General features: G+C 43.5%; 1 protein-coding gene across 1 annotated transcript in view; it reads left to right on the forward strand.

Annotated features, from left to right (window-relative positions):
• Nucleotides 1–14872, forward strand: part of enpp1 (ectonucleotide pyrophosphatase/phosphodiesterase 1) — a 43069-nt gene that overhangs the window by 10879 nt on the left and 17318 nt on the right. The window contains exons 4-11 of the mRNA XM_083643413.1: nucleotides 4904–4970; nucleotides 7045–7142; nucleotides 7283–7362; nucleotides 8719–8838; nucleotides 12162–12271; nucleotides 12391–12456; nucleotides 12543–12615; nucleotides 13022–13130. Of these exons, the coding sequence (XP_083499539.1) occupies nucleotides 4904–4970; nucleotides 7045–7142; nucleotides 7283–7362; nucleotides 8719–8838; nucleotides 12162–12271; nucleotides 12391–12456; nucleotides 12543–12615; nucleotides 13022–13130 (723 nt within the window). The remainder of the gene's footprint in view (nucleotides 1–4903; nucleotides 4971–7044; nucleotides 7143–7282; nucleotides 7363–8718; nucleotides 8839–12161; nucleotides 12272–12390; nucleotides 12457–12542; nucleotides 12616–13021; nucleotides 13131–14872) is intronic.

Genomic DNA, 14872 nt, shown 5'->3' on the forward strand with positions numbered 1-14872 from the left:
TGAGGGGCAGCGGTGGTCACTGTGGCCAGCTGTCCCCAGGCTTGGGCGGGGCACGACTATGGCATTTCCCTTATGCTTACATTTCCTACCCCGGCTGTAACGTGCCAGCCAAATACGAAGAGTAAACGCCAATTGTTTACAATGCAGTTTCACTTTTTGCAGGAATTTTCTAGAAATGAGTGTCAAAATCACTGCACCACTGTCAAGAAAATGACATTGATTGATACAGAATTCTTGAATTTTTTTTAATTGCATCGGAAACATGAAATGATCGAAGCCCATTGGCAGGTTTTGTTACTTATTTTAAGAAAACTAAAATTGTAGGATTGAATACCAGACTGAAAGGCTTGGATGTTTTGCAGTGTGTGCATCTCTTGGCTGAAACGCTTGACGAACAGATTTAAAAACAAGGTGAAATAAAAATACCCACCTCCCCCACAGAGGCCTACAGTATGTACAGTATAAGGCCGAAGTGACAGTGCGTTTTCCCGTGGATTACTGACCACAGCAGCTTGTCTCCTGAGACAGAGTGTTCCCCTGTTCGCTCGTCCAAGTTGACCACTGTCCAAACCGCACTGCTGGCCTAGAGAGGCGGTGAGGAGGGGCTTTCTCACCCACATGCTACAGATTCCCTTCTGTCATGAGCCCAGTCACTAGCAGACTAGCAGAAACTATAGCCAATGTATTGGTGTGTGTGTGTGTGTGTGTGTGTGTGTGTGTGTGTGTGTGTGTGTGTGTGTGTGTGTGTGAATTGGCAACAGCTACTGTGTGTGTCCTTGAGCTAGGCACTTAACACACACACACACACACCAGGTCAGCTGCGGTGAGGAGCGTTTGCCCAATAGCCTGTGCCCCTGCTCTGATGACTGTGTGAAAGTGGGGGACTGCTGTGATAACTACAGCAACGTATGCAAAGGTGAGCACGCTGACCACAAGTTCCAGACAAACCAAGGCCATTTTCGGCCATCGGCAATCTAAAATAGTCTTTCTATAGTAGTAAAAACAAAAAAGTCCGGTGTGACGGCCTTGTCGGCACCTTTGATTGGCTGGTCAGCAAAGCGAATCAGTGCACGAGAAGAGAGGGCATGCACAAAACGTTCTTCTCATTTTTCCACTTCAGCTGATCTGATCATTCCAAAACACCAATATTTTTAACGATGTTGCCTTCGGGAAAGCCCCTTGAGCCTGTTGCTGTATATCATCCATTCAATGCGGTTTCTCCTTATTTTTGGAGAGACAGAGAGAGATCAAAACTTACATATCAAACCATGACTGATGTGTGCTTACCGTGTCGTCATACTTGCTTACTTTTACCTCTTGATCTGTCGTGCCAGTCGCATCTTGGCTGCGTTCACGTTGCGGATCGGGTTTCTGCCTGCAATCTGCCACAAAGAGTTGAAAATAGTTCAATGCGGTGGGGTATTACCAGTTTGGGAACCACTGAAGTAAAGTATGCCAAAAGCAGTTGAGTGATTCACCTCGTTTCAAGATATGGCATCCAAACAAGAGAAAGAGGTTAACAACACAAACAAGAGAAGGAGGTTAACTACACACGGACTTCTCTCCCCTCTTTGGCAGAAACCCCCCTTTTTTCTTACCCTCTTTGCCATAACAGTGAGTCACACCAGATGTATTCCATTCTCAGCTGAACACATGTGCCAAATGGACCAAATGTCCTTGAGAATGTGGTGTTTGGCCGTTCAATCACTTCTTCTGGGAATTCTATATTTATCGAGGCGTTTCCCTCTGCACTTTCATCAAACGTGCGCATGTGATTGACTGTCTTCCTCTTTTCTAGCTCCAAAAAAATGGTGGAATGAAAAATGTAACCTATCGCCGAGCATAAGAAACTCTTTGACGGTCTTTGGTCATTAATGAACGCATGTATGAAACAGTAGCGGTTTACTTTTTCAACTGGCTCCATTATAACCCAAAACCCTCATAAATATCACCCATAATAACCCCATTTCCTTTGACATTCAAAGTAGCTTGGCTCTCTAGCACACAACATCCGCCACTAGATTAGACAGTTTGATATCAGTTTGGTCTTACTGGTATTTCAACCCCTTTACCACGCTCTGAGAAACATATAGGAAACATACCTGACCACGCTCTGAGAAACATATAGGAAACATACCTGACCACGCTCTGAGAAACATATAGGAAACATACCTGACCACACTCTGAGAAACATATTGGAAACATACCTGACCACACTCTGAGAAACATATAGGAAACATACCTGACCACGCTCTGAGAAACATATAGGAAACATACCTGACCACGCTCTGAGAAACATATAGGAAACATACCTGACCACGCTCTGAGAAACATATTGGAAACATACCTGACCACGCTCTGAGAAACATATAGGAAACATACCTGACCACACTCTGAGAAACATATAGGAAACATACCTGACCACGCTCTGAGAAACATATAGGAAACATACCTGACCACACTCTGAGAAACATATAGGAAATATACCTGACCACGCTCTGAGAAACATATAGGAAACATACCTGACCACGCTCTGAGAAACATATTGGAAACATACCTGACCACGCTCTGAGAAACATATAGGAAACATACCTGACCACACTCTGAGAAACATATAGGAAACATACCTGACCACGCTCTGAGAAACATATAGGAAACATACCTGACCACGCTCTGAGAAACATATTGGAAACATACCTGACCACGCTCTGAGAAACATATAGGAAACATACCTGACCACACTCTGAGAAACATATAGGAAACATACCTGACCACGCTCTGAGAAACATATAGGAAACATAGCTGACCACACTCTGAGAAACATATAGGAAATATACCTGACCACGCTCTGAGAAACATATAGGAAACATACCTGACCACACTCTGAGAAACATATAGGAAATATACCTGACCACGCTCTGAGAAACATATAGGAAACATAGCTGACCACACTCTGAGAAACATATAGGAAACATACCTGACCACGCTCTGAGAAACATATAGGAAACATACCTGACCACACTCTGAGAAACATATAGGAAATATACCTGACCACGCTCTGAGAAACATATAGGAAACATAGCTGACCACACTCTGAGAAACATATAGGAAACATACCTGACCACGCTCTGAGAAACATATAGGAAACATAGCTGACCACGCTCTGAGAAACATATAGGAAACATACAGTACCTGACCACACTCTGAGAAACATATAGGAAACATACCTGACCACGCTCTGAGAAACATATAAGAAACATAGCTGACCACGCTCTGAGAAACATATAGGAAACATAGCTGACCACACTCTGAGAAACATATAGGAAACATACCTGACCACACTCTGAGAAACATATAGGAAACATAGCTGACCACGCTCTGAGAAACATATAGGAAACATACCTGACCACACTCTGAGAAACATATAGGAAACATAGCTGACCACGCTCTGAGAAACATATAGGAAACATACCTGACCACGCTCTGAGAAACATATAGGAAACATACCTGACCACGCTCTGAGAAACATATAGGAAACATACCTGACCACGCTCTAAACACGATAAACACGATTTCAGACGGACAAGCCCGTCTTTATTGTCACACGATTACAATCAACACATGCACGGAGGGCCACAACACACACATGCTGATGGTGGCCGGTGAAATTTGTCCTCTGCATTTAACCCATCCTGGCTTTGTCCTTTCCTCCGGGGGGCAGGCCAGGAGCAGTGGTCGCTTTTCTCGTACAGCGCCCGGGGACCGACTTCGGATGTTGTCGTCACTGGTCGGATGACGATGACGATCTGATCTTCTGCATGTTTTTAATGGGGGGGGGTTATATACGGAGGAACCCCCCTGGGGGAGCAAGGGGAGAACATGCAAACTCCACACAGACAGAAAGGCCCTTACGACGAGATACCCCACCTGGGCAGTAGGCACTGAAGATATGGGGGGGAACACAACCACAGCGCCCACAGTGTCCCAGGCGAGAATCGAACTCAGGACTCTGAGAAACATAGGAAACATACAGTACCTGACCACACTCTGAGAAACATATAGGAAACATACCTGACCACGCTCTGAGAAACATACCTGACCACGCTCTGAGAAACATATAGGAAACATACCTGACCACGCTCTGAGAAACATATAGGAAACATACCTGACCACGCTCTGAGTAGGGATGGGCATTTCTAGCAAAAACACTATTCGAAATTCGCTGGCCAAAGTCGACTTTTAATCGAAATTCAAAAAAAAAAGTAAAAAAAAAAAAAAAATTTGGTGAGTGAAATGTTGCATTGTCTCCCCTGATTCTAAGTCTAAGGCTTTATTAATTAATAGAAAAAGCTTCTGCTGTGGATTTTTAGCTCAAACAAGCATTGCACCACTGAAGTAAAGAACATTTTGACAATCATGAGTGGTTCATTAAATATTTAGTAGGCTCAGGTCTGAGTGCCAAAGGGGTGCCAAAGTCACCCCCTCTCCCTCTTCATGGGATTTCATCCGCCATTCATTTTTCCATAAACCTTGCTTAAAATGCTTATAAAAATTGTTTTACTTGCTCAAACCAAGCGATTCGACTATACTTAGAATCAGGGGAGACAATGCAACATTTCACTCACAAAAAAAAAAAAAAAAGAAAGACAAATCGAATTTCGACTTTCAATAATAAAAGTCGACCTTGATAATAACAACGATTATTCGAAAATTCGAAATTCGATGCCCATCCCTAGCTCTGAGAAACATACCTGACCACACTCTGAGAAACATATAGGAAACATACCTGACCACACTCTGAGAAACATATAGGAAACATACCTGACCACGCTCTGAGAAACATATAGGAAACATACCTGAATATATTGAGATGTTTAAATGTGTTTGTGTGTCTTTCTTCCAGTTGTTGGACGGAAGACCTGGCTGGACGAGGAGTGTGAGACAATTGAAGAGCCGCAATGCCCACCTGGGTAATAAAATGTGTTTATACTGCATGGTACTATTGCAGATGTGAGAAATCTGTTGATTTCATAGAACATAAACTAATTTAAGCCAGTCCGGTTGGGATAACTTCACTTACTAGGGCACAATAGTCTTTGAACGTGATCTGACTAGCGAGCCGGCTCTGAGAATAACTCTACAATCGTGTCAGACGAGGCCATTGTTCACTGTAGACAGTTGTTAGTGGAAATTATACTGTAATAATAGGGAAGAATGGAAAAGGCTCTTCTGTGGTAAATGTGCTGCCTTCAGTCTGCTCATCTTCAGAACAACCCAAACACATAACTGTTGTTTTATGACTGTGTTGGCTTAGCTCGTAGTGGGGGAAAGTGACAATTTAGCAAAATAGCTGTGAGTATTAGGCACATGTTGGAGTGTGTGTGTGTGTGTGTGTGTGTGTGTGTGTGTGTGTGTGTGTGTGTGTGTGTGTGTGTGTGTCCCTCCTTAGAACGGTTAAGGGTGTAACCCCAGACTCATTAGACTATGGAAAAGAAAGCATTTGGGTTTTCTCTTGAAGCTATTTTTGGCTTCCAGCTCTTTACCAATATCTTTGAGCAAATGTGTTTTTATTTCTACATTTGACGTCACCCATTCTCTTGCGCTTCTTTATGGCGTTTCCGTTGGCTGCGACTCCAATTTGAGGTTTTCAATGTATTTTATGTGCGGTTTTCCTTTTACACGCACATCACAATCTCTCCTGGCACCCTCGCTTTTTCATAAATTTGTATAATTACAAATTGTTTTCCCTTACAAGCTCTTGAGTAGCAATCACACCACACAATAATGAGAAATTATGAGAACTTAAGAATTTAACAGTGTAATATCTACTTGTGTTTTTCATTTGTCTATAAAAGAAATGTAACCACAATATTTTGACAACTGTATGACAAATCAGTGTACCAATAACTGTAACCGTCAACTGTGGCAAGCCATGGATACGGTGATTACGTCAATACAAAGTGATTCAGTTGATATTCCTGAAGAAAGGAGGAAGGGAAAATGCCTCTATTTGGGGAACAGAGGCATCATTTCTGACCGCAATACTTTCATCCATTGTCAGCAGTCACATTTCTCTTCCTGTCATCCTCTGTGAGTCTTGTTGTCGGCTTTGCCTGTCCTCAAAGACCTGCTTTGTATACCGCACACTACGCTGCTACTGTCCCATGCCAAAGATAGTCTACGCTGCTACTGTCCCATGCCAAAGATAGTATACGCAGCTGCTGTCCCATGCCAAAGATAGTATACGCAGCTGCTGTCCCATGCCAAAGATAGTCTACGCTGCTACTGTCCCATGCCAAAGATAGTCTACGCTGCTACTGTCCCATGCCAAAGCTAGTAAATGGCCTGCGTTTATATAGCGCTTTTATCCAAAGCACTTTACAATCAGTAGGTACATTCACCTATTCATACACCAATGGTGGCAAGCTGCCACCATCTGGTGGTGCTGGCACACCATCAGGAGCAATTTGGGGTTCAGTATCTTGCCCAGGGACACTTCGACATGCAGACTGGAGGAGCCGGGAATCGAACCACCGACCTCTTTTATCCAAAGCGATTAGTGACGACCCGCTCTACCTCCTGAGCTACAGCCGCTAGTCTACGCTGCTACTGTCCTATGCCAAAGATAGTCCCCATTCATAAACGCACCTCAGTCTCCTCTCAAAGTTCACCCCTAAATCAAAAATAGATATTTGTCATCTTACCTCACCTGTAGTGCTATTTATCCATCTATTCTACATCGTTTTGGTGTGAGTTGCTGAGTATTGGAGATATTGGCAATTGAACTGGATGGCACTCGGCTTGTGGTGCTCAAAGCGGGGGGGGGGGGGGGACATTTGGAAAAACTCAACAGCAAAGCACCCGGTAGCAGTGGATGTGGTTCGGTCGAAAGAAAATACACAAAAATGATCTAGATGAATAAATAGCACTACAGGTAAGACAAAAAATATGCAATTTTGATTTGGGGTGAACTGTCCCTTTAAAGCATGATTCTTCTTCTTTGTCTTTCTCTCTCTCTTTCTGTCTCTCTCTCTCCCCGCCCAGGTTTTCCAAGCCTCCTCTCATCTTGGTGTCCATGGATGGGTTCAGGGCGGGGTATCTGGAAGCCTACGGCAGCCGCCTCCCAGTCCTCAAGAAGTTACGTAAGTGACCGACCAGAGGGCGCCATTGCAGACTTCGCAGCTTGTTTACCAGGCCTCTGCGTTTTGATTGGCTATTGGCATTGTTGACTTCGCACCTTGTTTACCAGGTCTCTGGGTTTTGATTGGCCGTTGTGTTTCAGGCAGCTGCGGTACAACAACGCCATACATGAGGCCTTCTTACCCCACAAAGACCTTCCCCAATCACTACACCATCGTCACTGTAAGTGTGCCCATCCTTTGCAATCAGTCAGTTCACAGAGGAGAGTAACTAAGTTAATTTACTCCAGTACTGTACTTGAGTATTTCCATTTTGTGAGACTTCATACTTTTGCTCCACTTTTTTACTCCACTACATTTATCTGACGGCTGTAGTTACTAGTTACGTTGCAGAATAAGGTTTTACATGCAAAACATACAATAGGCTTATCAAATATTATGCATTGTTAAAGTTTAAACTAACATAATAGGGAGCACTTAGACATTAGTAACATTTTAAATGCTGGACTTTTACTTTTAATGGAGTGTTTTTCCATTATGGGATTGCTACTTTTACTTCTATTTGACTATGGTCAAGAGTTGATTTGTTGCATGCAACGATTGTTTGTGTGACTTTGCGCTGCTGCACCTTGTTGCCTTCCTTTCCTCATGTGAACTGTGGATTGAAGTCTTTTTCCATTGCATCTTATTAGAGACGTTACTTAATGGTGGATTGAAGTCTTTTTCCATGCCATCTTATTAGAGACGTTGTTCCTTGATGATGACAGTGAGGCTGCTGTTGTGGCCTAATGACTTGCATGTGCTCATGAAGAGGAACCACAGCCCCAAATGAGCGGCTTACAGGGTGGAACCACGCACCTCTGCTGGCTGAAAACAGACCCTGCAATTAGCTACAATGTTTCTCTGTCAGCACAAACAGGGATGCGCTGTGGCTACTGTATATAACATAGTGAGACAGGAGAGAGTATAGATAATCATGACAGATTATACACTGTGACTACCCGCAATATAACATAGTGAGAAGGGAGAGAGTAAAGATAATCATGACAGGGATACACTGTGACTAGCCCTAATATAACATAGTGATAAGGGAGAGAGTAAAGATAATCATGACAGATTATACACTGTGACTACTGACAAGCCCTAATATAACATAGTGAGAAGGGAGAGAGTAAAGATAATCATGACAGGGATACACTGTGACTAGCCCTAATATAACATAGTGAGAAGGGAGAGAGTATAGATAATCATGACAGGGATACACTGTGACTACTGACAAGCCCTAATATAACATAGTGATAAGGGAGAGAGTAAAGATAATCATGACAGATTATACACTGTGACTACTGACAAGCCCTAATATAACATAGTGAGAAGGGAGAGAGTAAAGATAATCATGACAGGGATACACTGTGACTAGCCCTAATATAACATAGTGAGAAGGGAGAGAGTATAGATAATCATGACAGGGATACACTGTGACTACTGACAAGCCCTAATATAACATAGTGAGAAGGGAGAGAGTAAAGATAATCATGGAGTTGCACAGTATGTTACATCTTGTGTGTGTCTCTTGCAGGGTCTCTATCCTGAGTCTCATGGAATCGTGGACAACAAGATGTACGATGTGACCCGAAATGCCAGCTTTAGCCTGAGAACTCCAGAGAAACTCAACCCGGCCTGGTACCAAGGAGAGCCTGTGAGTGAATGCCGATTTTGTTTGCAAGGGCGCAAACTTGCCGTGCGGTAAATATTAGTTTAGCGCGTGCTCTCTTCCCCAAGCTGTGAGGCCTGATGTTTAAAACAAGCTGACAACCTAAAGCTGTGGACCATGTCAGGGAAATTGTTGTACGCCACACGTTTCCTCTGCCAGAAGGAGGCTGGAAAAGGCAGCGATGAGTAACGCTTCCTCCGCGTATCTGAGGAGAACTCGACAAGCCCTGAATCTGCAGAAAACACTAAGTGAGTCGAGGGGAAGCATCCATCACAGGACTCAGTCACATGTAATATGAATGACTGATGACATGTAAGATATGAAGGACAGTCATGTGTCAGATATATGAAGGACTGATGGAGAGCTTGAAGTCACATGTCAGATATATGAAGGACTTGAATGACTGCGCTCTGATCATGTTCTCCTGCACGCTGTAATTTGCTGGTTTTGTTGACAGCGCTCAGTCTCATCTCAGAGGATGGAGCTCCCTGTAATGTGCCTCTAGATATAATTATGGATTGGGTTTGTGCAAGATGACAGCCTGCGAGGGCTGCGGGTTGCGCTTGTTTAGACGCTCTGTGGTTTTCAGTGGGAGGCCTCTCAAATCTCATTCTTCAGTCATCATGTGACAGGCCAATCCCAACCCCGCCCCCGACCCAACCCCGCCTCCACTCCCTAAACCCTTCAAAATACACCACCATGCATGTGGCTTTCCACGAGGGAAGGCGACTGTGAATGAGAACTAGATGCACTGTGATGCCAGGAGAGGAATTCACTCTGACATCAATACAACTAAGTGCGCTGCACTCCTCCATCACATGCTCATATCTAGCTAGCAAATCAGTCTAATAGTTATCGATCTTACTTCAAGGTATGCGCTTATATTTCCATCAGTCTTGACTTGGCTGTGAACCTTTCACCCTAATGGATTACACTCTGCTGCTGTGATATACAGTAGTCTGATGAATGAGGTGCTATTACCTGTGTCAAGACGCACGTCTGGGCCATCGCTGAGCATCTGTCGCCCCCTAGTCTTCGCGGTGTGTCCCGCACCGTTGGCTCTAGTCTACATGTTGAAACGGCTGTCAGTGAGAGAAATCACTCTGATTGGCTGGTCAACTTTAATAAGCCAAGCAGTGCACGAGAAGAGAGGGCACACACAAAAAGTTTTTTTTTCCCCCCAACTTCATCTCATCTGATCATTCCAATACGCACATATTTCTGACAATGACGTGGCGTTCAGGAAAGCCCCTTGAGCCTGTTGCTGTATGGTTTCCATTTAGAGCAGTTTCTCCTTCTTTTTCCACCTCCGCCTCTTCCATTATTATTCCACAAGCAAAAGACCAGGCAAGAGCTGACAACACCAGTGCCATTTACAACGTTTTATCAGACATGTTCTCTATTAGAAGTAGCTATTACAAAACTGTTTACAGTAAGTGGTGAGCGAGAGTTAATATATATCTGCAGTCCTCGGTCTCACATAGGGCTGGGTCGGTTTGAAAATTTTAAAACCGGTTCGATATTACCGTCTAAACCGGATCGAACCGGTATACCGATTTTTTTTGTAATTAAAAAAAAAAAAAAAAAATTTTTTTTTTTTTTTTTTTTTTTTTTTTTCAAGCAGGGCTCCCGAGTGTGGCCCATAACTGTCTGTAGTGCAACTTCAGTCCACCTGATAGCGATAATACACCTCTAAGCTGGTATTGTCAACCAGCAATGATACTGAATAAAAAGAAGCAGGACACCTGTGTAACAAACACCCTGTATTTATTTCTCATAACTATTCAGCTCAACTTTTCTTCTAAACATCAAAATAATAAATGAAATAAGACTTCTGCCTATAGTGCAACTTGAGAAAAAGGCTAATAAAAACACAAGCAGTGCAATCAGAATGGATTGGCTTACAGCTGAGCTGCCTTATAAACTTCAAAACTCACAAATTCACACAATATAGGGCCTAGGCATGGGTCGGTTTGAACATTTTGAAACCGGTTCGATATTCCCCAAAAAAACGTATCAAAGCGGCTGCAGTTGGTGGCGATAATGCACCTCTAAGCTGGTATGCTGCCAACCAGCACGAACACTGAATACAAATAAGCAGAACCTTTTAACTGTAACAACACAGTTTTTATTTCTCATAACTATTCAGCTTAACTTTTCTTCAAACATCAACATAATAAACAAAATAAGACTTTTGCCTACTAGTGCAACTTGAGAAGAGGCTAATACGAACAATAGTGCAATCAGAATGGACTGGCAAAAAAAAAAAAAAAAAAAACGTTTAAAAAAAAAAAAAAAAAATTTTTTTTTTTTTTTTTTTTTTTTTAGTTTTTTTCGGTTTGCACGTGATCAAACCGGTTTGGGCTCGTATACCGAACCGAACCGGTAAAACCGGAAATCGACCCATGCCTAGTCTCACACAGGCACAGAACATACCTGCTTGACCGTCGGCTGTAGCCTTTGAGATGTGTTCAAGTGCGACGTGAGGCAACGCAACAGTCGGCCTTTGTTGCCTAGTTCTTTGGTTTCCCAGTGTGTCTATCCTCTAATTAACAATAAAGCTCTCCTTTCCTCTCCTCCTCTCCTCTCTTATTTCCTCTCCTCCCCTCATCTCCTCCCCTCTGATCTCCTCTTCTTTCTTCCCCTCTCATCTCCTCTTTCCTCTCCTCCCCTCATCTCCTCCCATCTGATCTCCTCTTCTCTCTTCCTCTCATCTCCTCTTTCCTTTCCTCCCCTCAACTCCTCCCATCTGATCTCCTCTTCTCTCTTCCTCTCATCTCCTCTTTCCTTTCCTCCCCTCATCTCCTCCCATCTGATCTCCTCTTCTCTCTTGCCCTCTCATCTCCTCTTTTCTCTCCTCCCCTCATCTCCTCCCCTCTCATCTCCTCTTTCCTCTCCTCCCCTCATCTCCTCCCCTCTCATCTCCTCTTTCCTTTCCTCCCCTCATCTCCTCCCATCTGATCTCCTCTTCTCTCTTGCCCTCTCATCTCCTCTTTTCTCTCCTCCCCTCATCTCCTCCCCTCTCATCTCCTCTTTCCTCTCCTCTCCTCATCTCTTCCCCTCTCATCTCCTCTTTCCTTTCCTCCCCTCATCTCCTCCCCTCTCATCTCCTCTTTCCTCTCCTCCCCTCATCTCCTCCCCTCTCATCTCCTCTTTCCTTTCCTCCCCTCATCTCCTCCCATCTGATCTCCTCTTCTCTCTTGCCCTCTCATCTCCTCTTTTCTCTCCTCCCCTCCTCTCCTCTCCTCTCCCTTCTCCTTTCCCCTCCTCTCCTCTCCCTTCCTCTCCTCTCCCTCTCCTCTCCTCAGGTCTGGCTCACCGCCATGCGTCACAACCTGACGACAGGAACCTTCTTCTGGCCTGGCTCAGATGTCGCTATCGGTGGCAAATACCCACAATTATACAAGCTGTATGATCAGTAAGAGCGATGCCGTTACGTCTCATTCTTTTGGACCGGTGCCTTTGGTTTCCATATTGCAAGAAATGGTATTGCGTGATGATGTAGCGGTGTGCTGACTCGTTCATTTTCTCACACAGGAAAATTCCCTTTGAGAAGAGAGTTTTGACAGTGTTTGAGTGGCTCAGTTTACCTCAAGGAGAAAGGTATCACTTGCTCTTCATTATCATTACAGTGTTATTTCTGTGACCCACCACTAGGGACTTCTTACCAACTACTTTTGTGACTTTAGGCCTGACTTCTACACCTTGTACCTGGATGAACCTGATTCATCAGGCCACCGTTACGGGCCGACAAGCAGCGAGGTTAGCCATTTCATCTAACGTTGTACTAATCATTACATAGAAGCTTACAGACAATTAACAGGACCACAAAGTACTAGGTAGATACGTATAAAAATAATTTCAGTGAAACAGATACATTGTAAATAAGTAACCGTACAGTCTATCAAAGACTGGCATAAACAAATCGACCATATAGAATGACATTTATTATCAGTTATGTGAAATACAACACTGGTTCTAAAGTATTTAGTCCATTTTATACATTTAATATCTAAATAATTGTTGGAACAAGTTGTCTTTTGAGTGATGAAGTGTGTGACGAGCCTATAGGTTTTATAGATTATTTTCCAGCCACTACACCACTGTGCACGGGACACTTTACCCCATTCTGTTCAATCATTCTGTTTAACTGCTGATGTGCTTCCAGGTCAATGAGGCTTTGCTGAAAGTGGACAAGATAATAGGCATGCTGATGGATGGCCTCAAACAGAGAAACCTGACCCGCTGTGTCAACATGATAGTCTTGTCTGACCATGGTGAGAGAACCATTTGATTAGTCCTGTCTGACCATGGTGAGAGAACCATTTGATTTCCAGACAGTTCCCTTCAAGGTTATAGGTGAGAGCGAGGAGAAGCCATAGGTGAGAGCGAGGAGAAGCCATGAATTCACAGCTTTCTGGGTAGTGTAAAGGTAAATGCACTCGTCTGCCACCGCAGAGACCCTCTAGATTGTAGACTAGCACACGCTTCATGCTGTAGACTTTACTGTACAACTGGTGGAGCAACGACCGGGACAGGGAATTGGTCCAATCCGAAAAACACATTATCAAAAAAAGGGTGAAAAAAGGATGGAAAATAAGCAGAGAAGTCATTTAAAGAGATCAAAAACAAAATCCTATTAGATTATAGATTTAAACAACTAATTCTTTAGACAGAACAATATGAGACCGACTTGGTTACTTTTAGTTTATGATGAAGCACTGAAATTATGTTCTGAGGCCATGTCTACACGGAGACGGAAGCTATCTTTTTTTTTTTCGTTTCAGAAAAGTTTTCCATAAACATGGAAACGTTTCAAGAAATGTGTGTATCCACATGAAACCACTGAAACCGCTGTAGAATAACAGAGAATAAGACAATCTCGTCAATAATGGCATACAACCTCTAGGGGCGCACAGTCTATAATGTGTATCTCACTGTAGCAGCAGCTTAAACCCTTGGCTTTGCGGGGAGGTTTGCCATGTCGATGAATAAAATGATGAAACCTACAGTATACAGGCAAATGCAGAGCTGTTCAGCAGGGCTGATGGTCTCCCTGTAGCCTACAATATAGAACGTTAACTATCGGTGACATTCCTGATATCATCCACTTCCATGATCTTTAGACATGTTGCAAACACATCCCAGCGTATTGGCCGCTCCTGCACATCACAGCACAGGCTAAATGATGCAACATAAATATACATTATATAAACTCATGGCATAAATGTGTTTTTATTGGAAAAAGTCGCGTCAAGTAAGCTAAAGTCTTGTTGAAGTGGACACGAGCGGATATCACAGTGCAACCGCGTGTTCCTCAAACCTCTCACTTCCCTATTCACGTTGTATTTACGAGGGCTATATATAGGGCAAGAGAGTATGTTGGTTACACTCAGGGTTTAGATTTCACTTCATTTCATTTTGTCCAATATTAAAATATTCCAGAATTGCATGTTGTATTAAAAATAAATATAATATCTATCTAACACGTTAAGCCTGATTTTGTTTGTGTTATTGTAAAAATGTAGCCGCCGCTAAGCCTTCTGGGAAATATCCGATGAAGGGAGGGGAGGGGTGGATGGGAAGAGTCAGCTGTGTGGAGCCCTGAGGATGTTGTAGGCTACACGCTGTTCTCCGTGTCCACTTGTTGCTGACGGTGGTAATAGAGGAGCATTATATTTTGCTGCAAGATCCCCACTGCTGTAGCACGAACGTTACTGCCATTATTGTTGCTGGTGGAGAGAGGTGGGGCTATGGCGTCATCGTTTCAGGAAAGATGCGTATGGGTTGTAAACACGGAAATGCAAGGGTGGCGTCTTCAGATTTAATCACTCTGGGACCCGTTTTGAAAAATTAGCGTATACGGCCAGAACGTATAGTCCCAGAACGCGGTTCCATCTGGACGAAACGGCTATATGACAAAAAACTTTAGCGGATACACCTAAAGTCGTCTCCGTGTGGACATGGCCTTACTCGTGTCTTCCTTTGCTTTCACAAAAAGCAGCAGTTTGTCATCATT

This window comes from Poromitra crassiceps (assembly GCF_964638095.1).
Source record: "Poromitra crassiceps genome assembly, chromosome: 9".
NCBI lineage: Eukaryota > Metazoa > Chordata > Actinopteri > Beryciformes > Melamphaidae > Poromitra > Poromitra crassiceps.